The following is a 26347-nucleotide window of genomic DNA, read 5'->3' on the forward strand; positions in this document are numbered from 1 at the left end:
GCTTCGTATCTTCTCCAACGTTCACCAGTTTAATGTTATTCATTCTAGCCCCTACGAATGCGAGATTTTCTCGGATGTATCTTTAACGGGCTGGGGAGCCTCTTGTGGAATGCAACGCACGCATGGCTGGTGGTCCATTGAGGATAGAGCGCTTCATATTAATGCACTTGAGTTAAAGGCCGCGTTCCATGCGTTAAAATGTTTTACCTCACATCTTCATGACTGCCAGATCCTACTTCGTATTGACAACACCACAGCTATTTCCTATATCAACAAATTTGGCTCAGTTCAGTACCCTCTCTTATCTGACTTAGCTCGAGATATGTGGAAATGGTGTGAGAAACGCCATATTCTTCTGTTTGCTTCATATATTGCTTCTATCGACAATGTTATTGCGGATGCTGAGTCGCGAATTTCGGATACGAACACTGAGTGGTCTTTGTCAGAGCAAGCGTTCCGAGCAGTTGAAGGTGTTTTTGGTCCTTTTGACATCGATTTATTTGCGTCTATTATTAACGCCAAGTTAGACCTTTACGTCTCCTGGTTCCCAGATCCAGGCTCATGGGCAATTGATGCCTTTACTCTATCGTGGCAACGCCTATATTTTTACGCATTTCCTCCATTCATCATTATTCCTCGGGTTTTACGAAAAATAATAGACGACGAGGTTACAGGTGTTCTAATTGTCCCTTAGTGGCCCTCACAATCATGGTTTCCTATGTTCACTTGTCTACTGCAACTCGATCCTCTCATTTTACCTCCTTCTGATTCTCTATTATCTTCTCCTTTTAGGAACAGACATCCGGAGTGGCGAACCCTTTCCCTGGCGGCAGGCATGTTATCAGGGAGGCCTTCAGGTCTCAAGCGGTCCCTTCAGCAGCGCTAGATATTGTCCTCGCCTCACTATCCCCAGCTACGATTAAACAATACGAGCGCTCACTGCGTAATTGGTGGATTTTTTGTCAAGAGTCCCAAATCTCTCCGTTTTCTCCGAGAGTTGACCAGGTTCTAGAATTTCTATTTCAGAAATTACAGCGTGTCGGGTCTTATTCGACTCCCAATACTGTTCGTTCCACGGTCTCGCTTATTTCTACGACGGGGATGGGTAACCATCCCTTAATTAAGCGTTTTTGTAAAGGTGTCAGTGTTCTAAAACCGCAAACACCCCGGTATGATTTTATATGGGACCCTGCTCCTGTGATTGCAAAGCTAGCTACAATATTTCCGCATGATTCTCTATCCCTAACGACCATCACTAAGAAACTAATCCTTTTGTTAGCGTTAGGTTCCGGTCAGCGTGCTCAGACCCTTGCGACCATTAAAATTTCACAAATTTTTCTATCCCCGGATAAACTCATCATCCGAATCCCGGGTCGCCTCAAAACGTCAGTTCCCGGTCGTGCGCAACCGGTACTTGTTTTCTCCCGTTTTCTTCATCGCAGCTCTGTATCGCGTCGTTGTTAGAACAATATATGCACTTAACCAAGAACCTGCGCTCGGTTGATAGCGATTCTTTATTTATTTCTTGTGTCAAACCGTACAAGGCAGTCAGCGTTCAAACGGTGTGCCGGTGGATTCGCGCGAGGCTCGAAGACTGTGGTGTACAAACTGATTTGTTTTCTGCCCACAGTACTCGTCATACAGCTACCTCGCTAGCCGCGCGAAAAGGTGTTGCTATCGACCTGATTAAACGGGCCGCAGGTTGGTCGGGCGAATCTCGCGTATTTGCGCAATTCTATAATCGTCCTATTATCAATGCAGAGGACTTTAGCAACTTTGTACTCTTAATGTAATTTTCTCTGGAACATTTTCCAGTTCTGCCTTATATGGTTTCTGTGTTTCTTGAGTAATTTCTCAGTTTTGCCTTTTTCCGCTGTACTGTATCAGCTCTGTACTCTTTGTTTATTTTCAGTTTATTCCATATATATTGATACAATGAATAAAACAAGTTTTTTGTTCATAACGGCAAATCGTATTTTAAACAACTACATAGTTACTCCATCTGGACGAGACCGGAGGGCATAATTGTAGGATTGAACGAACTTGTAGAGTGAAGTTCGATCTTGATTATGCCCCTGGTCTCGTCCGGATGGATTCCCGCACCTAAAGCTCCTTCAGCTTTTTACCCCCCCCCCCGCTATCCAGGAACTACCGATTTGCCTTAACACTTTGAATTTAATGAAGTTACAGCGCGCGTGGCGACGCAGGGCGCGACAGAGCGCGCGCAGCGCCACGGGGCAGGCAGGATGCGACAAGGCGCGGGGGCGCCGTTTTTGATTTGAACTCTGTTGACGGTGTAGGTAAGAAAGCATAACTACATAGTTAATCCATCCGGACGAGACCAGGGGCATAATCAAGATCGAACTTCACTTTACAAGTTCATTCAATCCTACAATTCGTGACGCAGACGGACGACGCGACGCATGACGCTCTCAGTGAGAACGCATCCTTAGCGCTCAATGAGCTGGTATAATACTGAACGCAACTGAACCCATTGTGTTGTAGATGCAGAACGCAAAACGTGACATTAGATAGCCCAGTTAGAAAACATCGCTTTTATTTGACAACTAAAAGGATATCCCCCATAGCAAAAAAAGTCACAGTGACATCACAAAAGTCTCACAAAAGAGTAACAATGTCACAGGAAAATTGTGATGTCACTGTGATATTACTAGAAGGTCACAGTTATGTTATTATTATTTTTATTATGTGATGTTTACGTTATGTTACAGTGATGTCGCAGTGAGATGATATTGTTCTCACAGCTGTAATATTGCAGTGACGTCATTATAATATGAAATTAAATGTCACAATTAAAGAAATTGTATATTGCAAAATGATGACATATATGTGATAGTGATACAAAAGAAAAATAATTGAAATTTAATGAAATTTGTTATTAGTACATTTTTATTAGCGTATTCTATTCTTGTTGTCTTTATCTAAGGAGCGATAACGATAGGATATTTTAGCGCTGATCTATGGTCTGCTCTTTAGAGCTGCATTAACAATCAGTAGTGCAACTAAGAAGAACATACTTTAGCGCGCTTTGCGCCATTCTTCTTGCCGCGTAGAGACATGTTTCGTGTGTGTAGAAGCCGTTACAGTACAGTGGAGTAAATACGATTGAACATACTTATACAAATACGAATTTGCCTAATACTCCTTCGTTTGAAACGGAAACTGTATTCGAGTTGGTGTACAACAAATACGTTAGCAAGCATAGTACGAATTAAGGTTAGTAAAATATTCTATGCACGTGCAACAGGTCAATATGTGTTACACGTTATGTGTTACACGTGCTTGTCACATTTTGCTATTTCTCTCTTCTTTTTACTTTCTCTTGCTCAAATTGGTCATTATGGCTGTTTTGTTTCAAATACATCCTACACAGCATAAATGTCCAAAATACAGCTCATAAAGGTGTTCTACAAATATCGTAACGTTGTTAGGTTATGTATTTTATGTATTTTTGCTGTGCTATGTAGAAAATTAATGACACGGATAAATCTATTTTACATAATGCATGAAAGTTTCTATAATTACACATTTCTATCGTTGCATTGAATGCTTAATATATAATATTAATATTTGTTCATGTCTGATATTTCAAAATTTATTAATTAATTTATTATAATAAGATTTTTTTCAACAGTGAAGTGAAATATCAGACATTTGTCGTAAGATATGAGTGACAAACGAAAACTGCCGATATTTTTTAGTACAAGGCATAAACGAAGATTGATTTTAGAAAATACAGGAGCAGATGTTGAAATAATAACTCATCGGACTGAGTATTCTACTTCAATAAATAGTAATGATAACCATTTAGATGTTGGTGAACATGATAATAGTGCTTTGTTGATTCGTGATCCACAAGTAGCCCAGTTAGAAATAAATAAAAAAAAAGTCAATTTGATATTGATCAAGATAATAATGCTCACTTTCTCATTGAAGATGATACATACATGGTGAATGCAAGTAGCAATGAAATTGTCGATGATATTGCTTTGAATAATGAAAATGTACTATATGTAAATGATGAAAGAGAAGCATTTAGGCATGACATAAATAAATGGGCTATTGATCATAATATATCACATAAATCACTTAATGCACTTATGCAGATATTGCTAAAACATACTAATTATATTTTACCAAAAGACTCACGTACATTATTACAGACTCCAACATCTACTGAGATTATACAAATTCAAGGTGGGGATTACTGTCATTTTGGCCTAAAAAGAGCTATATTAAAAATTGTTAAGGAACGTAAAAGATATAATTGTATTTTCGATGTTATTCAATTATTTATAAATATAGATGGTTTACCTATATATAAATCAACTGAAAAGAGTTTATGGCCAATATTATGCTCGGACAATGTTATACAGAATGTATATGTCATTGGTCTATTTTATGGAGAGGGAAAACCAAAAAATGTAAACGAATTTTTGAGAATATTTGTAGACGAAGCTGTTACTTTAATAAATAATGGAATTGATTATGAAAGACAAATTATAAAAATCGAAATTAGGGCAATAATATGTGACGCTCCTGCCAAAGCGTTTGTCCTTTGTGTAAAAGGACATAGTGGATATGATAGCTGTACTAAGTGTCTTATCGAAGGTAAAAATATTGAAGGACGAGTGTGTTTTCCATATACATCTAATACTATTAAATTACGCACTGATGAGGATTTTTCAGTTGGTTCTTATCGCCTTGATTATCAAACTGGTGATACGATTTTAAAAAGTATACCAAATCTTGGATTAGTAACAAAAGTGCCACTGGATTACATGCACTTGGTATGTTTAGGTGTTGTGCGTAAACTTATAATGTTATGGCTATCAGGACCTCTTAATATAAGATTATCAAATTCAGATAAAGAAGAAATATCTGAGAGATTAATAAATTTATGCAAAAGCATTCCTTCAGATTTTGCTCGAAGGCCAAGGTCATTAAAATATATCAAGCGTTGGAAAGCCACAGAGTAGCCATAGAGCAGTTTTTATTATATACGGGTCCTATCGTACTGAAAGGAATTCTACAAGATAATGTCTATGTGAACTTTTTAATATTACATGTTGCTATTACAATTCTTGCAAGTCCTGTTTTGGCATGCAAAATTGCTCTTATAGAATATGCAGAAAGTCTATTAAAACATTTTGTAAAGTCATTTCAAGTTATCTACGGTGCAAAATATGTTTCACATAATATTCATAATTTACTACACCTTGCTACGGATGTAAAGAAATTTGGTTCTCTGGATGAATTCAGTGCGTTTCGCAAATTCGAGAATCATATGTCTGCATTGAAAAGACTTATTCGTAAAACTAAACAACCATTGCAACAATTAACAAGAAGATTTGCAGAAATTGAGAAGATACAGAATCACAAAGTACTCAATACGTATTCAAATAATATAAATTTAAATGACACTGAAAAATATTTCAAGAAGTCCCATAATAATGGTCCTGTTATAAGAAGTCTAAATACTGTACAACAATACAAAATATTTAATGGTAATGGATATTATATTAACTGCAAAATCTGATCCCAAAAATAATTGTATTTCTTTGGAAAATGGAGAGAAAGTGACAATTTTAAATTTTATTAAATCTAACTGCAACACAATATATATTATTGGTAAACTGCTTGTACCAGTAAAAGATTTGTATTTGATTAGAGCCTTGTGCATCGTCAAGTCTGGATATTAGTATTATGCATGAGGATTCTCACCTTCAGGCATGGCAGTTTGATAAATCCAAAGCAAAAATGTGGAAAATACCTTATAAAGGAAACTATGTTATATTTCCTATATTATACACAAATGAATAATACATGTATGTTTTGTATTAATTTGTATATGTAATTACAGTTACATGTAATCTAATCATCTAATATTAATTGGAAATGTTATATAAACAATAGTTGTTATTGTTATTCATGCTTTTAACTTGATTGTAGACAAGTTGACATTTTGTTGCTAATAAATTTAAATTATGATTTGCAGTATACATAATGATATATCACATTGTGGAATTTGATGACGGTTTGCAAGTTGTTCCTTCTGAGTGGTTGACCAATAATAATAAAAAATGTCTATGGCCCTCATATACAAACCAAATTAAAATAAACCAAGCAATTTCTAAGAGAATATCTCCTTCATGCGATTGGCCGTTGTACAAGGTGAACCGTTTGTTTGGTAGTTGCGGTAAGTAATATATAAAATATTGTACATGTGTGTTTATGTATATTGTTCTTTTATGAAATTGTTGAAGTTTGAGTAGTTGCACTGTAATTGATATATCAAGGAATATCTGTTGTATGTGTGTGTGTGTATGTGTGTGTGCGTGTGCGTGTGCGTGCGTGCGTGTGTGTGTGTGTGTGTGTGTGTGTAATTGTGAAATTTTCTATTTTCAACTTTTTATACATTTTCAGAGACATACGATAAAGCAATAGAGAAGCTTAAATTAACTGAACATATTTCTGACATAGATGATATAGATGGAAATAGTAATGTTAAAAAGTCAAGACATCACCGTGCAAAAAAAATTTTAACTTCTGCTGAAAATTCAGATGATTCATGTGATACAAACATTGATAAATCGAAAGTTTATACAGCTCAGTTTCCTAAAGTACCAAATGAGTTAAGTAGGAAAGAAATAACAATTGGAGCACAGAAATCTCTGAAAAACAGTGAGAAGAAAATAACTAATATCATTCAACGCGAAAAAAATAAAATAGATGTATTTGTTTCGTCATGTAACAAATCTGTATATTGTTCACAAGAGCATACAGAATTAAATCAAGACTGTGTCATAAAAACTTCAAATACGACAGCTGCATCCACATCACACATCTGTAGTGTTAATGAGAGAGATTTGGGCAAGTATAATCTTTTATATCAACATATGTTTCAAAAAATGTTAATATAAAATATGTTTATATATATTTGATAATATTACATATTATCAAAAATTAACTTAATTTATATATTCGTATATATATATATAATAAAAAATTATATATATATATGCATTTTTAAATTTATTATATGCTATGTTCCGTATACATTGTAATTTTAATGTATAATTTTATTTTGCAGATTTCCATAATTTCATTCTTTGAAAACTGAATACGATATTGTTGAAACTGGATATAATTGATAAGCGATTAATAAGAGTGGAAGATTACAATTTAAACAGAAACAATGTTACAGATGCATCAGAAAACGTAAACTTTGATTTGCCAGCAAGTACAGTTGAGGAATTACAACTCATAGATCGTCAATTGCAAGACAAATCTGTTGCTACAGAAATGGTACAAGTGTACCCAAAATTTATTTCATATCTCATAATTTAGAAATGTATTATTGAAATATTGTTTTATTACAAGAATTACAGTTTTATTACAATTACAATATAGAGATATCTTAGATATGTTTATTTATATAACAATGTTCATATTTTTGCAATAGACACAGTATTAACTACAATAACGGTAAAAACTCTGTTATCAACTGGATATTCTTCAGCAAGAAATGACAGATCGATGTCAATTTGACATTCCAGGGAGAAATAGGAGATCGAATCGATTCGATGTCTATTCGAGTCTTATTTCTCTCTGGGATCATTTCGACTTCAATCGACGCAAGCCTCACTGTGTCATTATTTAAATTTTTATAATATTATAAGCTCGTATTAATTACAATATTTTATACTTCATATTTTGCAGACAAGACAATTGAGTCTTTTGGGAGGGAAAGACTATCATGATGTTATTTCATACATGATGAAACATATATTAACAAATACATTGGCAATACAATATAGTTGGGCTGGTACTAAAATGAAAGACCCATTTAAGAAGCTTCGCATTACAAAATGTATTATTGGTACGTATATAATCATAAACTGATATTCATTAACTGGTATTCATAGTTGAATCTTATATTCACGATTATATTAAGTAGAGACTCAAGATATCCTAAACTAATCACTAAGCAGTATTAACAACTAAAGACATTCTTGAAATAAGATCAGACTACAAATACCAGCCTCTCTCTATGGCTGGTTGTAGCTTTGGTTATAGCCAGATCTTTTATTTAAGAGCGTCTTAAATTTATCTGTAAATACTCTATAGCTAATGAAATGATTTATATAGTATGAACTTATGACGGTTTAAAATATAAGATCTGACTATAAGTAACGTCTTTAATTATTTTGTGTTCCACGTAATATATCGATTTAATATTAGAATTTCTACCACACTTTACATATGTTCTATCGAATTAAACAATTTTATTGACGAAAAGTCATTTATTTATTTAAATATAAATTGCAAGAAATAGTGGAATGAACTTTTCTATATTTCTTGCTCCTGAGATTATAAACCAAGAACTATCTAAAATTCTACAAACGTCGAGATAAGAAATACGTCTAATAAAACTTAATATTGTTAGATGCTACACGAACTCATAAAAACAATTTGATAGGACAAGGAGATAGAAGATTTGATTGCAAGATGGTTAATTTTAGCGAAACAGAAGTCTGAAAGAGAATTGTAAGTTATAATTCATATATCATTGACCATTTTTCCGCAAGAAACTCATATTACAACAACAATCATATTAGATATTACAAGGTGAATCTTAATGGATAAAGCAGCTTTTTATTTTATAGGATAGATTACCGACTAGACGTCCGTTCTAAAAACGAAATACTGTTTTGCAAAGGAATGTATTTTGCATGTGCAACATTACGATAAAAATAATTCTGTGAATGCAAAGTACGTGTACAGACATTTCCAAAACGAGTTTTAATTTTTTAATAGACATCCAGACGATAATGCAGCCCCAAGAATAAGTTGGTTCATCCATTAAGACTCAAGACCTTGTATGTCTAAAATGTATATATCCTCTAACATTATATATAGCCAATAAATCAGCTTTAAGTAATAGTGTTGTAACATAGCATCCTTTAATACAATATGGTCATAATTTTATTATCTATCTCTATTTTATTGTTTTTGCTATTCTTTATTTTTAAGTAAATATTTCTAGCATATTACCTTTAATTAAAATAAAAATAATGATATTTAAATCTAGACATTCTCATGATAATTTTTTTTAAATACGAGTATTTATACTTTCAACATACAGACAAAATACATGTATACATTCATGGTAAAAAATATTAATATTCATATTTAAATACTACAATAGAAAAGAATGTCCAGATTTAGGTATATTCTCAATATTGGTATTTTTAACTTATATATATGCATAAACATGTAACTTTTGAAATAAAACACTTAAGAATGTTTTGTACACATTTATAACACACTTATACTTTCTAATATAATATAAAAGTTACTTATATATACACATTTCTTTTTCTCAGACGAAAGGAAGAACGGAACAGACTTAAAGACAACGATTAACAACTTCCCAAAATGTATCAAAAGCTAAAATGTTCCTATTTTTCATATATTGGTTCTACCTATCTATTACGTTTTTTATTTTAATATTTTGTTAAAACTTGTGAGAAATAAGATAAAGAGAAATTTCGACGATAGGCAAAGGCAGCACTACTCACGCGGCGTAAGTGCACAAGTATTAAATTTATTTCATTTACACGTCGGATTTTTATTTTAATGTTTTTGAAGATTTATGAAAATTTACATTTTATGAGATTTGTGAAAATTTATATTTTATTACATGCGATTTAGATAGATATATTTAGCGTTCAAAGTATGCGGAATGATAATTTTAACTGTTAGTGACATTTTGTGTTATACCATTGTGATGCATACTAAAATCTTTAACAAACTGAACACTTGTGATAGTAAAACACTGTCAATATTATATCTGCCAAAGAATATTATAAGAAAGAGAAAATATTATAAGTATTTAAGGAGAGCATTATATTTACATCAGGAACTAAATTATTTCGTTGAAATTATTTCGTTTACAAAATTATTTGTTTTTGTTTAATAATTGATATAACAAATTTGTGTGTAATATGGTACATTTTATTATAATACTAATATTAGACGGGCAGAAACTATAATACGGAAATTATAAAATATCAATATTTACAACACCTCAATTAAAATAATTTCAATATTAAGTTCCTGATATATTATAAAAGTTTCTAATATATTGTAAAAGTTCCTGATATATTATAAAAGTATATTATAAAAATACATAAGTTCCTATATATTATTAGAGTATTATACAGGATCCCAGGGTGCGCAAGGCGTGTCTGGCGGTAGCCAGCCTCATGCGCACCCAGGGGGGTCTGGGTTGGATGGCACGTCGCCTGTATGTCACGGCCGTGCTCTCGGTTGCCCTATATGGGGCGCCCATATGGGCGCCCAGCCTCTTGGTCTGCCGGAGGGAAAAACGCTCCCTCCGACAGGCCTTGAGGCCGGTGTTAATAAGGACGATCCGGGGGTATCGGACCGTGTCATACATGGCGGCGATCACCCTGGCCGGTGTCCCGCCCGTGGAGCTCCTTGCCGATGAGAGGGCAATCCTCTATTGGCGGGTGAAGGAGCTCCGCGGGGAAGGGACGCTAACGGTCAGAGATTTGAAGGGCCTGAAACTCCAAGCCAGGGACCGGACCATTCGGAAATGGCAGGATGAACTGTCGGATCCGAAGGTGTCCGGTCCTGCAACGGCCGCGGCTGTCCGCCCCTGCCTGTCCGAATGGACGGGCAGGAGGGGACGTGGAACAACTTCCCACCTGGTGCAGATGCTGACCGGGCATGGTTGCTTCGGTCGGTATCTGCACCGGATCAGAAAGGAGCCCACCACTCGATGCCACCACTGCCCCATTCTCGAGGACACGGCGCATCACATCTTGTCCGCATGCTCGGCATGGGACGGGGAGCGCCGTGTCCTCGAAGGGATGGTGGGGTGCCGAAGGGGGGAGCTCTCGCTCCTGCGCATGGTTGCGGCCATGTGCGGGAGCGAGGAGGCGTGGGATGCAGCAGCCTCCTTCTGTAGAGAGGTCCTCTCGCAGAAGGAGGCCGCGGAGTGGGGACATCGACCGGGAGTGCGTCGCCTGAGGCGACGCACCGGTCGACGATCCCCCGGAGGAGGAGTCGGCAGCGGACCCGAGGTGGCGTCGGCCGAGGAGGATCCCGCCCGTCGGCAGCGACGGATCGGGGACTCCTCGGCCGCCTCGAGCCCGCCACCGTCCGCGCGGGGGGGGCTAGGGTTCACAAGAGGGTCCCCCTGGCCCCTCCCGCGCGGTTGGATAGGTAGGGCAAAGGGGAGCGGTGTCCCGGTTGAGGCCTGCTCCCCCAAAACCCTCCCCACTTGATAAAAATTAAGGAGGGAGGGTAAAGGAGGAGAGGTGGATGTCCCCTTCCTCCTAACAGGTGTGACCAGAAGGCCAACCGGTGGGGCAACCCACCGGGGACCGCGCCCTGGACTCCCTTGGTGTGACAGGGCGCGGTACGTTGATGGCGTGGGGCTCCCGGAGAGCCCTGGGGCAGGGAGGTTGAGGAGGGAATGCGGGAACAGTTCCTCTAACTCCCCACCCAACGGTCCGACAGGTAGACATCCCGCAGGGGTTTTAGTCAGTAAGAGTCCGACATAACCCCCTCCTCCCCCAAGGGGAGGGGGTATCTATGATGGATTTCCCCTGCGTTACCAAAAAAAAAAAAAAAAGTATTATACAGGATAAGCGATAATGAATGAATTAGTTTTTACCGTATGGGAAAAATTATCGACTGGATATCCATCCGAAAAACACAAAAACTGTTGAAAACGACTGTATATTTGTATGTGCAAAATTACAAAAATAATTTTGGACATTTCAAATACGTGTATAGTTATTTGCAAAGCGATTTTTCATTTTTCGAATAGACGTCCAGTTAGTAATCTGTCCCATAGGTTTAAATACTGGTTTGTCCATTATCGTTCATTCTATATAAATATATTTTGAAAAAAATATGTGAAAAAATATGTATATTTGATAAATAAAAAGATGTAAATTAAATATTGAAACTATACATTTATTTAAAGAAAACACCATTTTGTGATATCTATATTACATCACTGTGACATTTTTTTAATAACACAATGATATCATTTTGTGATATCCAAATTATATCATTGTGACATATATTGAATAATATAATGACATCATAGCGACGTTACATTTGTGACAAAGCGGATATTCACACATCAACATGACATCACTGATATATCATGTAAAATATCATTGTGATATCACTGTGACTTTTTTTGCTACGGGGGATATAAGACGAAAGTATGTAAGTACACTTATTATTCTTTTCATAAAAGTTAACTGTAGTTTAATACGATATGCAGTTTATTAAATCCAACTTAACCTCCAACTTAACTCACAACATTTTTTTGTCAGTTGCATTTAGAAATTCCATAATATCATTTCCCTAATTATTTTAAACATAAATATATATATATTCTGGTTTTCAGCGTGACACTTATGTAATTATTGCATAGTATATTATATTTTAAGAAAAATGTATAACGCACAAAACAAAAAACTTGTTTCGAAACGCCATGCTAGACGAATTATTGCGAATAATATTGCAATAGATATCGCAGGATCCTCTGGATTTGATTTAAATGAAAGTAGTGTCAACACGTCTAATGTGTCTGTTGATTTAGATTTACATGGTGATAAAAAAGATGTTGCGGAAGTTATTTGGAATGCATATGCTACTAATACAAATATTCCAACATCTTCAGTATATGATAGTAGATCTCAAGATAACAATATCCAAGTAAACAGTAATGAGTATCATAACTCTATTATAAAGAAAATAAACAATACTGATGATAATGATGATCATAATGATAATAATCACTTAAGAAACGCTTTAGCTACATGGGCTATATCGAATAATATTACTCATAATGCATGCAATGCATTGTTAAAACTGCATTGTTAAATGAATTGTTAAAACTGTTGCGTCAATATATTCCATATAACATACCTACAGATGTACGGACATTGTTACAGACTCCACGGAAAACAGATATTGTAAGCGCTTGTGGAGGACAGTACTTTTATTCAGGTTTATGTAATATTATTAAAAGTATGTTGTTGAAAGATAATGATAAATGTATTAATTTAATTATAAACATTGATGGTCTTCCGTTATCAAAATCGTCACAAGCTACCTTATGGACACTTTTATGTTCAAATACAGTTAATACGTCAGTATACCTTATTGGTGCATACTTTGGATACATAAAACCTACTGATTGTAATGTGTTTTTGCAACCTTTAGTTAATGACCTCATTAAGTTTATTAATAATGGCTACATTCATAGTGAAAATGTAATCAACATCAAATTATATGCTTTAATATGTGATATGCCAGCTAAATCGTTTGTATTATGCATAAAAGGTCATACCGGATTTAATAGTTGTACCAAATGTGTAGTCAAAGGAAAATACGTAAATGGTAGAATTTGCTTTCCATACAGAAAGAAATATTCTTTAAGGAAAGATGAATTATTTATGATTAATGCTTATCAAGATTTTCAGAATGGTGTTTCTATTTTAAATAATATTCTTCAATTTTTACCTCTTACCCACACTCCCTTAGATTATATGCATCTTATATGTTTAGGAGGAGTTGTTAAAAAACTAATAATGTTGTGGATGAAAGGTCCATTTTTTGTTTACATAGAAGATCTATTAATAAAATATCACATATCCTGATATTATTAAGAAATACTACATCGAACGAGTTTGTAAGAAGACCGAGATCGATAAAAGATGTTAAGCAATGGAAAGCCACAGAATTTCGACAATTTCTATTATATACAGGTCCTATTGTATTGAGATACATATTAAAAGAAGATATATATATTCATTTCCTTATATTACATGTTGCCATAACAATTCTCATATGTTCCGATTTATGCCAAGAATTAATTAATTATGCTGAAGCTTTACTTGATCACTTCGTCGCGTCATTTGAAATACTATATGGCAAACAGTATATATCACATAATGTACACAATCTTTTACATATATGTTCTGATGTAAGGACATATGGTCCACTGGATAATTTCGCTTTCTGCGAAAACTATTTGGCATCAATTAAAAGACGGCTACGGAAACATGACAAACCATTACAACAGTTAATTAAACGATATAAAGAAATTGAAAATTGTAATTTCTTACAGTCACAACAAAATAGTAGTAATAAAATATATTCATGTAAATATTTACATAGCAATGGTCCAGTACCTGACACTTTAGATGTTCAATCACAATATTGGATGCTGTCAAATGGACAATTTATTATAAATTGTAACAGTTATAACAATAATTGTTGTATATTAAAAAACGACATATATGCCTTAATTGTGAATATAGTGGAAAACAGAAATAAAGAACTCTTTATTATTGGTAAAAAATTTAAATTTATAAAAAATGTTTATGAATTACCATGTAAATCGAGCGATTTCGGTATTAAAGTAATGACAATCGATAGTGATATTATTTTTTTCTGGCACATTACAGATATATTATATAAAGCGTGGAAAATTCCTTATGGGAATAATCGAAACATGTTTGCAATATTTCCTCTTAACTATACAATATGATTTTGTGCGTTATGTAATTTGAACATATTTCCTTTGATATAATATAATATAATATAATGCAAAAATATACTATACGTTTTTGTGATGTCGATCATATTACAACATAGAGAAATGGACAACAGCAAATTTGTAATTGTGGAATTCAATGACGGACTGCAGTTAATACCTGCAGCATGGTATAATGATAATACATTCACCAGCATTTGGCCAAGTCATCTTAAAACTAAATTTAGAATTACTAAAGCTATCATAGCAAGAGAAATGCCACGGAACAAATCAGACTAGGAGGAATTAGAGGTGAAAAAATTCTTTTGTTTTGCAAGTAAGTGAATTATATGTATCTTAAATTTCTATTTATATGTATATATGTTTATAACTTTTTATTATGTCTTTTTATATTTTACTGTTAACATTTTAGATAGTTATGAAGACAGCATGGCAAAATTAGTTCAAGCTGAAGATATATCACATATAGATGATACTGGAATATCATCTAATGAAATGAGAGAACGAGAAGAACAGAGAAGACGCATTAAAGCAAAGAAACATATTCAATCTTCTCCTGAAGAGTCTGATTTCGAGTTCTACAACGATAAAGAAAATAATATTAAACACGATAAAATTTTGCCTACTCTTCCGCAGAAGGAACATTTCATATCAAACTGCAAACAATTATTGGGCACATCTATGCAAAATACTAAGCATGTAGTACGTGAAAACAGTATGTTAAATGCAGTGAGCAATAACGGTAAGTATTATAATTATAATTTGCCATATAATATTTATAAAATATCATATATTTCTTCTCCGTTGATATACATATAATAATAATCCTATTGTTACAGTTACGCCACGTATAGAACAATCTGGTATAGATGGTGAAAATGAAAACCTGTATTCTTGTGGTAGGTTTTACTTTGTTAATATTTTTTATATACTAAAAAATTGTACAATAACTATATATTGTATGACATTTTATAGTAAACAAATGCGCTATTTATTAATGTTAACTATATATTTATTTCAGAATTTAAAAAACAGATTTTCGGAAAATTAAATAAAATATTATACAAAGTGGAGACTATTGAAATAAAATTCAATATATTTCAAGAAAAGATAGATTCTTTTAATCAATCTTGCATTGATGAAGAATGTGATATTCAAATCCCAATATCGACATTGTCAGAATTAACTTTCTTTGAAGAACAATTACAAGAAAAGAGATTCAAGACCAAGTGGTATGATATATATATTTCTCACTATATATATTTTGTTATCTCATACATTTATTATATATTTCTATGATATATATTTTTTACATATTTATATGTATTTTATTTTTTATTTTTTAGTTTTTATTTTTTAGTTTTTAATGTTATTATAGAATGTGCTTTTTGATGCTTAGAATATTATTACAGTTACACGCAATTTTAATCTTTTTCATATTGTTTTTTCATTTGTTCGTGACAACTATAATATATTTCTGATACATTTATAATTACAATGCAGAATATATTTAGTTAGTTTTTACTGAAATTAGAATACACTATTATTTAAACAATTATTTTCTTTATTTAGCTCAATAATTTAAAACGCTTTGGTGGAAATAGTGCTCATATTATGATAAGAAATATAATGAAAAGAGCAATTACAGATAATTTAGCTCAAAATTTTAGTTGGGCAGGGAGAAAGAGTAAGCAAACATTTAAAGACTTAAGACTTGCAAATATTATTATACATAAGTATTATATATTGTTTATAATAATTTTCTTAATTTGAGTTCATTCCAGTTATAAATTTGATTATATATATAGGGTGTCCCAGATCTTTAACACACGGACTCTATAGGGACGTAAAGCTAAGTGAGAGGAACAAAAAAGTCCTCTACTATAATACGAAAATCGTAATAGTTTTTTAATTATAACAACGCAAGGTTTGGCGTTTTCTACGCCCAGCGCGGCCTACAGACGTTTTGCAGCTAGCTATGTGCGTGGGGGCTGAGCGGTAACGCAGCTCGCGCTGACTATCACAATAGCGGCGTCTTGGCGCCTTAACGCTGCCGGTGTGCGGTTAAAGTGCCAAGACGATGCTATCGCGACAGTCAGCGCGAGCCGCGTTACCGCTCAGCCCCCACGCACACAGCTAGCCGCAAAACGTCTGTAGGCCGCGCTGTGCGTGGGAAACGCCAAACTTTGTGTTATAATTAAAAAACTATTACGATTTTCGTATTATAGTAGAGGACTTTTTTGTTCCTCTCACTTAGCTCTACGTCCCTATGGAGCCCATGTGTTAAAGATCTGGGATACCCTGTATATACAATACGTATATATATTTTCATATTAACATTTGAAATTGAATATTGTAAATATTGCAGAAGCTGTTCGTATGTCGTTTAAAGAAGTGACAGATAACGACATTACAGAATATGCCTCAAAATGGCTTGCCCAAGCTGTTGTTAGACTTCAAAGAAGCAAGAGTTCAGGGTAATAAAAACGGAACATTTAATGAATAAGACTGCACGTGTGTGATATAACCAGAGATATATTTCTCCTTTACTTATTCGTTAGTCGTTTTGGTTTTTATATTAAATGTATACAATACGCTGCGTTGTTTAGTTTAGTTTACTTTGTTTAGTTGTAACAGTTCAGAGAAATATGAATAGAATATTTAATGAACACGTTTGCACATATATGATATAACTAAAGACGTATTTGTTTTTCACACATTCGCTAGTCGTTTTGTTTTTACATTAAATGTACACGATATGATGCATTGTTTAGTTTAGTTTATTTTAGTTGTAACAGTTCAGAGGAATATTAATAAAATATATAATGAACACGTTTGCAAATATGTGATATAACCAAAGACGTATTTTTTTTGTACTCATTCGTTAGTCGTTTTGGTTTTTGTTTAATTTATACGTTATATATTGTTTATTGTAGTTACACACACATATATATATATAAAATATGTAATAAAATATTTCATAGAAATTTCATAAGCGTTCTACAATGATTTCATCTAATATATTATAGCTATTAAGTTGACATATATAAAATACAAAAAAATTACTAGAAATATATATATATTTCAATTTTGCTATAATATTATATTACAATGTTGCTACAATATTATATTGCAATATTACTGAAAGCGGACATTTTGACATTACTGCGATCTTGCAGCAATCTTGCAGCAATATTTCGCAATGCTTCTGCAATGTTACAATCTTGCAGAAAAACTGATACACTTCTGATAGATATTATTAAAAATTACCCATATATTTTCGATAAAAGTATGGCAGATTTTAAAAATGTAAACAAGAAAGAACGTGCATGGATGGAAATTTCTTCTATTTTAAAATTATCAGGTAATATCTTATTATATAATGTATTTTATAATTATTAATATAGAATATTCTTATAGTTTCGTATCCTGTATTAATTAATTTTTTTTTTTAGTTGAAGATTGTAGGAACAGATGGCAAAGGTTGCGAGAGAAATTTTCTCGTGAAAAAAAAGCTAGACTGTCAGAAAAGCGAAGTGGCAGTGGAGCAGTAACAAATCGATGCAAATTCTTATTATATGAAAATATAAAATTCTTAGATACATTTGTTAAATCAAGAAAGTAAGTTAATTGATCTGTTTGCAGAATGGTATTAACTCAGATAGCCAAACCCGCAAAAGCAGAATCCCACAGCAGATCCACAGCCTACTGTGTCCGCATTAAGCTCGTGTTTTATGGACTGCTTTCGACCAGGCTTATTCTCTCTGGTCGGACACAGTTTCTGTCCACAGAACACGAGCTTAATGCGGACATAGTAAGCTATGGATCTGCTGTGAGATTCTGCTGTTGGCAAACTTGGCTATTAGAGTAAATAATAAATATGTTATTTTCATATAATTATTTTAATACTTTCAGGACTTATACGAATATAAAGTCAAAAGAAACACATTACAGTCCTTACATGTTTAAAAAAACACCTATTATGCAACGTGACATTGTTTTACCTATAAAAAGGTATATAAGTGCTACTTTTGTAATAAAGCTCTTTTCTGTCTATAAATTAATAAATAATTTTATTTACATTATGAATATTTATACAAATAATGATCTCAGCAAATATAAAATAACAGTTATATAACTGTTATAGTTATAATTTCCCACTCGAAAGTATAAATGCAATATAAGGCGTGTGTTATATAACAGTTATATTTTGCGTTACTTTGTATTTGCTAGAATATCTATTATAAAATGTTAATAATTTTTAAAATAATTTATATAATTTGGAAACTGAATTTTTTTGAATATCTATTGAAATAATATCTTCTCAGCATGGCTTCTTCTTCGTCCTGTGTAAACACTACCTCAATAATGCTTGAAAAGAATAACCTGACTATATTGGCAAAAGATGTAAATCCAATCCCAGAAGAGACTACGACACTTTATCCTAATGCTTTATCATCTATTCCAAGCAATAGTATTTTACTGCAACATACTCTACGTTCATCCAGTATAAGCATTCAAAATCTTTCAGAACTAACATCAAATCAATGTCAATCATTACCATCAACATTATTACCATCGACGTCCGCATCTTCATTTGTACCTATATGTTCAGCGCTATCCTTATCAAATACAAAAACAAGTGAAGCCTTATTACAGACTCAAAAGCCGTACGTGTCAAAGAATAAGAAGGAAAGCAAACCAAAAAATACAACGCAGAAAGTAGACAAAATCGAGAAATCATTTATAAATTTGTCCTCAATTATATCTGAACATTTTATAGAAAAGGAAAAAATGGACGAAAATGATACTTTTGGATGTACTGTTGCATATCAATTGCGAAAAATAAAGGAACCGCGGAAAACGGAAATAAAAGGAAAAATTATGAAAGTTCTGTATGACTACTAAAATATGTGTACTAAAGTACTAAAGTATATGTGTTTATATTTGAATATTTTATAAAAATGTTAACGTTTTATGTTTTATATAATAATATCAAATTATATTTTATCTAGATAATAATAAAAAGGAATAATTAATCATGTTAGTCTTTTTATGCGTATAAATACTCTTGTATATGTGTCATGAAATTTCGCCTGTAGGTGATAATAGATATTTAGTTAAAACATCTCGTTGCTCGTATGCTTCCCGAGTTGCTCTGTGTACAGTACAAGGCCTAAAATTTCTCATATTAGATGTTGCACTCCTCCATGTTCCAAGTATCATTCCTTCCATATTATCATGGTCAATAAAATTTGGTGGACAGTATGTTTGTTCGCATGGTGGTTTCTTTGCATTCTCTGTCATTAAGAAATTATGTAAAAGTATACATGCCATAACAAATCTATCAGCAGTTGATGGATGAGCACATATTGGACGAAGAAATATTCGCCATCTAGACGCTAATATACCAAACGCATTTTCTATTGTATGTCTTGCGCGCGACAAGCGATAATTAAACATACTTTTGTCATCACTTAAACATCGGCTAGAATATGGACGCATAACATTTTTATACAATTGAAAAGCTTCATCAGCAACTACAAAATAGGGCAATTCCACGTCACATCCTGGTAATTTCTTTACTTCGTGTGTTATATCAAGTGTGCGATCATATAATGCTCTTCCAAATAATGATTTGGATAAAACACCTGCATCACAATCACTACCAAAGGCACTAACCAAGGCACGTCTACCAAGGTAAACTTATATTCGTGATCACATACGGCCATAAGCACTATACTGAAGGTTTTCTTATAGTTAAAATATAAGGTGCCGGATTTTGGTGGTGCTTGTATTTGGATGTGTTTTCCATCCATCGCTCCAATTGTATTTGGAAAATTCCAATTTTCCCAGTATCCTGTGCTTATATTTTTTCATTCATTCAATGTCGGTGGGCTAAGATATTCAATATTAAGAATATCTGAAATTATTTCGCATGTTTCTGAAACAATATTGTGAGCAGTTGATATTACAATCCGATATGCTAGCGCTATAGATGTCATCTAGTCACCTGTTGCGAGATATCTATTTTCAACACAAAAAAATATTGTTTTATTTTGCTATTGTAATAGGAGAATTTATATTCAAATTTATATATTTATCTAAGTGTGATAATCAGACGTTGTTTTGGAGGTAAAGCTCGCCAATTAGATTTTTGTAAGTGTGGTCTTATCTTGCTTAATAATAAATTAAATATCTCTTCATTCATACACGTATATTTAAAAAACATATGTGTATCGTGTTTCAATTCTTGGAAAAGGTGGGCGAAATCTCCTTGATAATATCTCATATCATTAATCGGACGAACCCACCACTTTCTTTTACATTTCTTTGCGAAACGACGACGAAACGACCTGCGTAATACATAATACTCTACATACAAAAGAGCACATAACTCTTCATTTTCCATTTTCAAAGTTTAATGCGATTATAAAACACAATATATTATTAGAATATTTGCCAGGCTTAAAAAAATTCACAATATATGTATATAGGAATGTTTTTATGATCACATACTAAAGCGATATTCTTACAGACTAACGCATTTGAATGGCTGCATAAAATGGCATAATATTGCATGCAGATTGAGAAATTTATGGTTATGTTTATGCACATGCATATGTGGCTATGTAAATCCGTCTGGATAGGCCTTTACATATCTTTCTTATGCTTATGCTATGTTATGCTTCTGTTCTATGCATTTTGTGTGCGATGGCCTTTACAGTTATGTGAGCTATTTAAAGTGCTGGAAAGCAGCCACTTTATGCGACGCAAATCATGAGTAAGCGTAATATGTAGAGATACATTTCATATATAAGCAGTAGTACAAGCTAGTGTCGCAGTAAGTATCCATCGTTTCACGACGTATCATTTGTGAGCGCAAGTTTACAAGTACATATTGCTTTCTCTCTATGTGTGTTTAAAACTTCTTTTAATACATTCTTTGTTAAATACATAAGTATTTGTTACTAACTGATATTATTATTTTATATTTATTATTACATATCTTGTCACTCTCTATTTTATATTATTGGAATTGCAATAGTTTGTCGAGTTATCAGTAATGTGATAATATACGAAAAAATGGAGCGAAATTGAGCAAGAGTTAAATTATAAATTATATATAATAATGATTAATAATCAAAGAAAATTTTTACTAATTTGAAGAAAAAATATGTGTAGTTTTTCAATTTCAGAATATCTACATACGTAAATATAGAGCTGTCTTTCCGTTTTCACGACATTAATTTATTCTGGATTCATTACATATATTTGATTGACAGAGAGAAGAAGCGGCATCAGGATTAACATAAGAAAATCACTGCATTAATTATAAAGTGTGTTTTATTTTATATATTATTTTATATATCATGGTTCGAGAAAAATATTTCATTTTAATATTTTTCAGAATGATGCAATTTAATCCCTTGAATGTTATAATGTTACTCTATACAACTTTCATTGCTCTTAACTTTCCACAAAGTCCGATAACTCCAAAAGAAGTAGAAGTGAAGGAGAAGATTGAATATTTGTTAAAAGAAATAGAAAATGAGGAATTTGAAATATAAGAGGAAGAAACTTTAGATTTTTACAATACATATGAAGTTCCAGAAGCGGAAAATATTGATTTATTAGAGAAAAATGAAAGAAAAGAATATCTCCCGGAAGAAGTTATTTGTAGCTCCGTTGAAGCAGGAATATCAAATGATTATAAAAGGCAAGCTGTGAAATACTGGAAGAGCGGTAAAACAGGAGCAAGATCGCTTGAAGGAGTTAAAAGAAGATACAGAAAAGTAACATCGATGCGACAATTACGACGATGGAAGGACCAAATCAGTGCAGGTAGCAGCAAAGATGAAAAATTAAAAAGAATTTCTGAATATATAACAAACCGTTTTAATGAAGCGTTTGAAAATAGAATAATTATTCATGACATTGACATTGCTCGATGGGCTTCTCGAGCACAAGAAGAGAAAAATGTGGTAGGATTCAAAGCTTCCGAAACGTGGGTAAAAAGATTCAAAACTTTATATGATATCGTCTCTCGAAAAATAACCAAATTTGTAACAAAAAAATCATTGTTATCGAAAACAGATTTAGAAGATAAGTGTAATACATTTATTGAAAATGTAAAATATTATATTGAACGATACGGCGTAGACAATGTTTATAATTCGGATCAGAGTGGATTCCAACTTGAATTTCACTCTGGTCGTACTTTATCCCAAAAAGGTCTAAAAAATATAGAAGCTGTAATACAATCTACATCAGCAACCATACACAGTTATACTATACAGCCGACTATTTCTGCAGATGGTAAAAAATCTAAGGTAACTATTCTTTCTATAAAAAATAACCTAGACAGCACAAACTTCCAAAAGACATCTAAAGATATACAGATGTTTTTACATCTTTAGCACATTTCCAAGTTGTATTTAAAAATCTTACTCGAAGGATAGAGTAACATTTACTTGACTAATTGACAAAGATTTTTTTATCATTATTGATTAATAAACGTTACTCTATCCATTGAGTAGGGCTTTGGATAGTAGCCCAGGATGTTCCCTTACAAATTTATGCTGTCTGGATAACTCTTCTCTATTATAAATACAAAATATTTAATATTTACAAAATTTTTTATTTTAGAAAATAAAGTTGTCTGATCCAAGAATCAGTACCAAAGATGATACATCTAACAATAATGACTTTTTATCTAGTAAAAATATATGTCAATTCAGGCAGTTGGATAATTCCAATATAGAATCAGATGCAGATTCTGTTTCAGAAGTCTCGTCATTATCAATTAATTTAAATAAATGTCGACAACCACTAATTAACGAAAGTTTTTCGAAAATTAAATCAATTTCAGGTATATTTTTTAACTTGTAACAATTCATATTCATGTTGGACCTTGATATATTCAAAATTAAAATAAGAATATATAATTATTACATAATAATTATAGTAATAATTGGTGTCTTTATTTTAGATAGAGGAACAAAAACACATAAAGTAACCAATGAACTGTTATACATGATTTATAAAGACAATATGCCATTAAATACTACTGAAAAAGTAGGATACAGACATTTTGTACAAAGTATAGAGCCACTGTATAAAATTCCAGGAAGAAAGCAATAACGTCTATGATAGATGACAAATACAGTACCAGCCAAAAATTTATCACCTTCAGGGTTTTTGACCATAACTTCTTTCACAGTAAAGAAAATAAATTCAAATTTTTACAGCAGATAGCTGGTATCATGTACACTGTGTGTAATGTATGAGTAAATTTGACATCATATACTATGATTTTCAAAGTTATTTATTGATTGTCCCAAAATCATCCGTTGACAACCTTTGTGTACTCGTTATGTTTATGTATTCTATCGCTACTTCTACACCGCTGTAAACATTCGTTTAGTATCTTAGAAGATGGCGAAGAGTCGTGGTGTTCGAAATGTGGACGAACGACAACGGAAATGCGGGAGTTCCCCTAACTCCCCTCACAACGGTCCGAATGGTAGACATCCCGCAGGGGTTTTAGTCAGTAGGAGTCTGACATAGGAGGAGTCTGACATAGGAGGAGTCTGACCCTGGGGGGGTCGGGGGTATCCATGATGGATTTCCCCTGCGTTACCAAAAAAAAAAAAGAGGCATTAATAGACATAACTGCCATTATTATTCAGATGCTAATGCACATTGGCAGAGAAGCCAAGAGTTCCAACGGCAGTGGTCCATTAACGTTTGGGCAAGCATCCTGGGAGATATTATTGTTGGTCCATATTTTTTTGAAGAAAATCTCAATGCGACAATCTATCTAAGATTTCTTCAGGATGACCTGCCCAACCTCTCGAGACATGTCGACAATGATTTACTCAGACGAATGTGGTTCCAACAAGATGGAGCACCGACTCATAGATCTCGAGCTGTTACACAATATTTAAACAATAGATTCCCGAATAGGTGGATTGGTATGGGCAGCCGAGTTCAAGAATGGCCCCCAAGATCACCCGACTTGACACCCCTAGATTGTTATTTCTGGGGCTACATTAGAGATATAGTTTATTCGCAAAAGCCTACAACCGTTGAAAATATGAAAAACGGGATCAGACAGGCTTGCAGAAATATTAATGTAGGTGTTCTTGAAAAAGTTAGGGACGACTTTCACCATAGACTAGAGCTATGCATACAAGTAAATGGCCAAGTTTTTGAACACTTTAAGTAATTGTACACAAAAAAAGATCTTGCCTTGACTGGTTGGATCGTGCTCGGATCTTGCCTTGACTGGCTGAATCATGCTCGGATCTTGCCTTGACTGGCTGGATCATGCTCGGATCTTGCCTTGACTGGCTGGATCATGCTCGGATCTTGCCTTGACTGGCTGGATCATGCTTGGATCTTGCCTTGACTGGCTGGATCATGCTCGGATCTTGCCTTGACTGGCTGGATCATGCTCGGATCTTGCCTTGACTGGCTGGATCATGCTCGGATCTTGCCTTGACTGGCTGGATCATGCTCGGATCTTGCCTTGACTGGCTGGATCATGCTCGGATCTTGCCTTGACTGGCTGGATCATGCTCGGATCTTGCCTTGACTGGCTGGATCATGCTCGGATCTTGCCTTGACTGGCTGGATCATGCTCGGATCTTGCCTTGACTGGCTGGATCATGCTCGGATCTTGCCTTGACTGGCTGGATCATGCTCGGATCTTGCCTTGACTGATTGGATCATGCTCGGATCTTGCCTTGACTGGTTGGATCATGCTCGGATCTTGCCTTGACTGGTTGGATCATGTAAGATAAGACTATCGGAAAGTGAATGTTTTACGAAATATTTTGTATTTTTATCAAAATTTTGTAAATTTGGAGCTTTATAACTCGAAAAGTACTTCACCAAAAAACATTTGATTACAATGTTTTGGGAAGCTCTCGAGGTCAGCTACAGGAATATGTAATAAAAAATAGGGGGTGCCATCTAAAAAAATTGAGGTAACCTTCACGTGACCTTTAATGCCTGTTTCCTCCAAAGTGGTTCAATCCTGAGTTCCTGTGAACTGCGTTCAATTGTGAACGGAGTTTAACTTTCAGTCAACTTATTTTGCTTTCCATCAACTTTACCTTCGCTCCGATCAGCTGAACGTATATCTTATGTGTGCTAATTAAAATTATGTTTGTACCGAGTGATATGATTGGTGCATAGCACTAAGAAGTGTATAAGTAGTAGTGTGAATATTAGGGTGGTCCTTATTTACTATTAATCAAAAATTTTTTTCCGAATTTTTTCCGCGGCACCCTCCAAAAAGTTTCCATTTGACAAAAAAATTCCATTTGACAAAAAAATAATTCCTGCCAAATTTCAGTTTGATCAGATAACGGGAACCCGTGCCCCCGGATCGTTAAACATTGGAGGACCCTTGTATTAAGCTTTCTACGTTATCAGTGTTGGTTTTTAAAGCATATTCTCCACAAAAATCGGCCTAGAGGATTTTTCTTTTTTTCTTGCGTCGTTTGAAATCTTATAAGTTTTATTTAAACAATTACATAAATTGTTAATGAATTAAAAAAAATAATTATTGCATATTTGAGCTGAAAAAATTATATATGGGCTACAAAGTTGTAATAGTATATTTAGAGGATAAAATGAGTTTAAAACATGATAAATTTAATGTTTTCATTAATAAAGCGATTTTAAAAATTAAACGTT

At 33.6% G+C, this 26347-nt stretch overlaps 2 protein-coding genes across 3 annotated transcripts; both read left to right on the forward strand.

Annotated features, from left to right (window-relative positions):
- The first annotated feature begins 12528 nt into the window (after positions 1-12528).
- On the forward strand, positions 12529-12960 carry LOC112589544 (rho-related protein racO-like). Its single transcript, XM_025303322.1, has one exon. The coding sequence runs from the start codon at positions 12529-12531 to the stop codon at positions 12958-12960; it is 432 nt and encodes a 143-aa protein (XP_025159107.1).
- An 8864-nt stretch (positions 12961-21824) lies between these two features.
- LOC112589567 (uncharacterized) lies at positions 21825-24474 on the forward strand. Of its 2 annotated transcripts, XM_025303403.1 has the most exons (4): positions 21825-21978; positions 22050-22971; positions 23288-23510; positions 23631-24474. In XM_025303403.1, the coding sequence occupies exons 2-4, from the start codon at positions 22444-22446 to the stop codon at positions 23780-23782; spliced, it is 903 nt and encodes a 300-aa protein (XP_025159188.1). In that variant the 5' UTR covers positions 21825-21978; positions 22050-22443; the 3' UTR covers positions 23783-24474. The 2 variants fall into 2 exon arrangements, with proteins under 2 accessions (XP_025159188.1, XP_025159187.1); XM_025303402.1 differs by having other exon boundaries at positions 21825-22971.
- The last annotated feature ends 1873 nt before the right edge of the window (positions 24475-26347 follow it).

The sequence above is a fragment of the Harpegnathos saltator genome, unplaced genomic scaffold (assembly GCF_003227715.2).
Source record: "Harpegnathos saltator strain DR-91 unplaced genomic scaffold, Hsal_v8.6 scaffold54, whole genome shotgun sequence".
Lineage (NCBI taxonomy): Eukaryota > Metazoa > Arthropoda > Insecta > Hymenoptera > Formicidae > Harpegnathos > Harpegnathos saltator.

Excerpts from the sequence above, each read along its gene's own strand:
- LOC112589544 (XM_025303322.1), top strand. The coding sequence starts at position 12,529 with ATGTATAACGCACAAAACAAAAAACTTGTTTCGAAACGCCATGCTAGA.
- LOC112589567 (XM_025303402.1), top strand. The coding sequence starts at position 22,444 with ATGCGACAATTACGACGATGGAAGGACCAAATCAGTGCAGGTAGCAGC. Across the intron at positions 22,972-23,287 it reads CAGATGGTAAAAAATCTAAG|AAAATAAAGTTGTCTGATCC; the intron begins GTAACTATTCTT and ends TTTTTATTTTAG. Across the intron at positions 23,511-23,630 it reads GAAAATTAAATCAATTTCAG|ATAGAGGAACAAAAACACAT; the intron begins GTATATTTTTTA and ends TCTTTATTTTAG.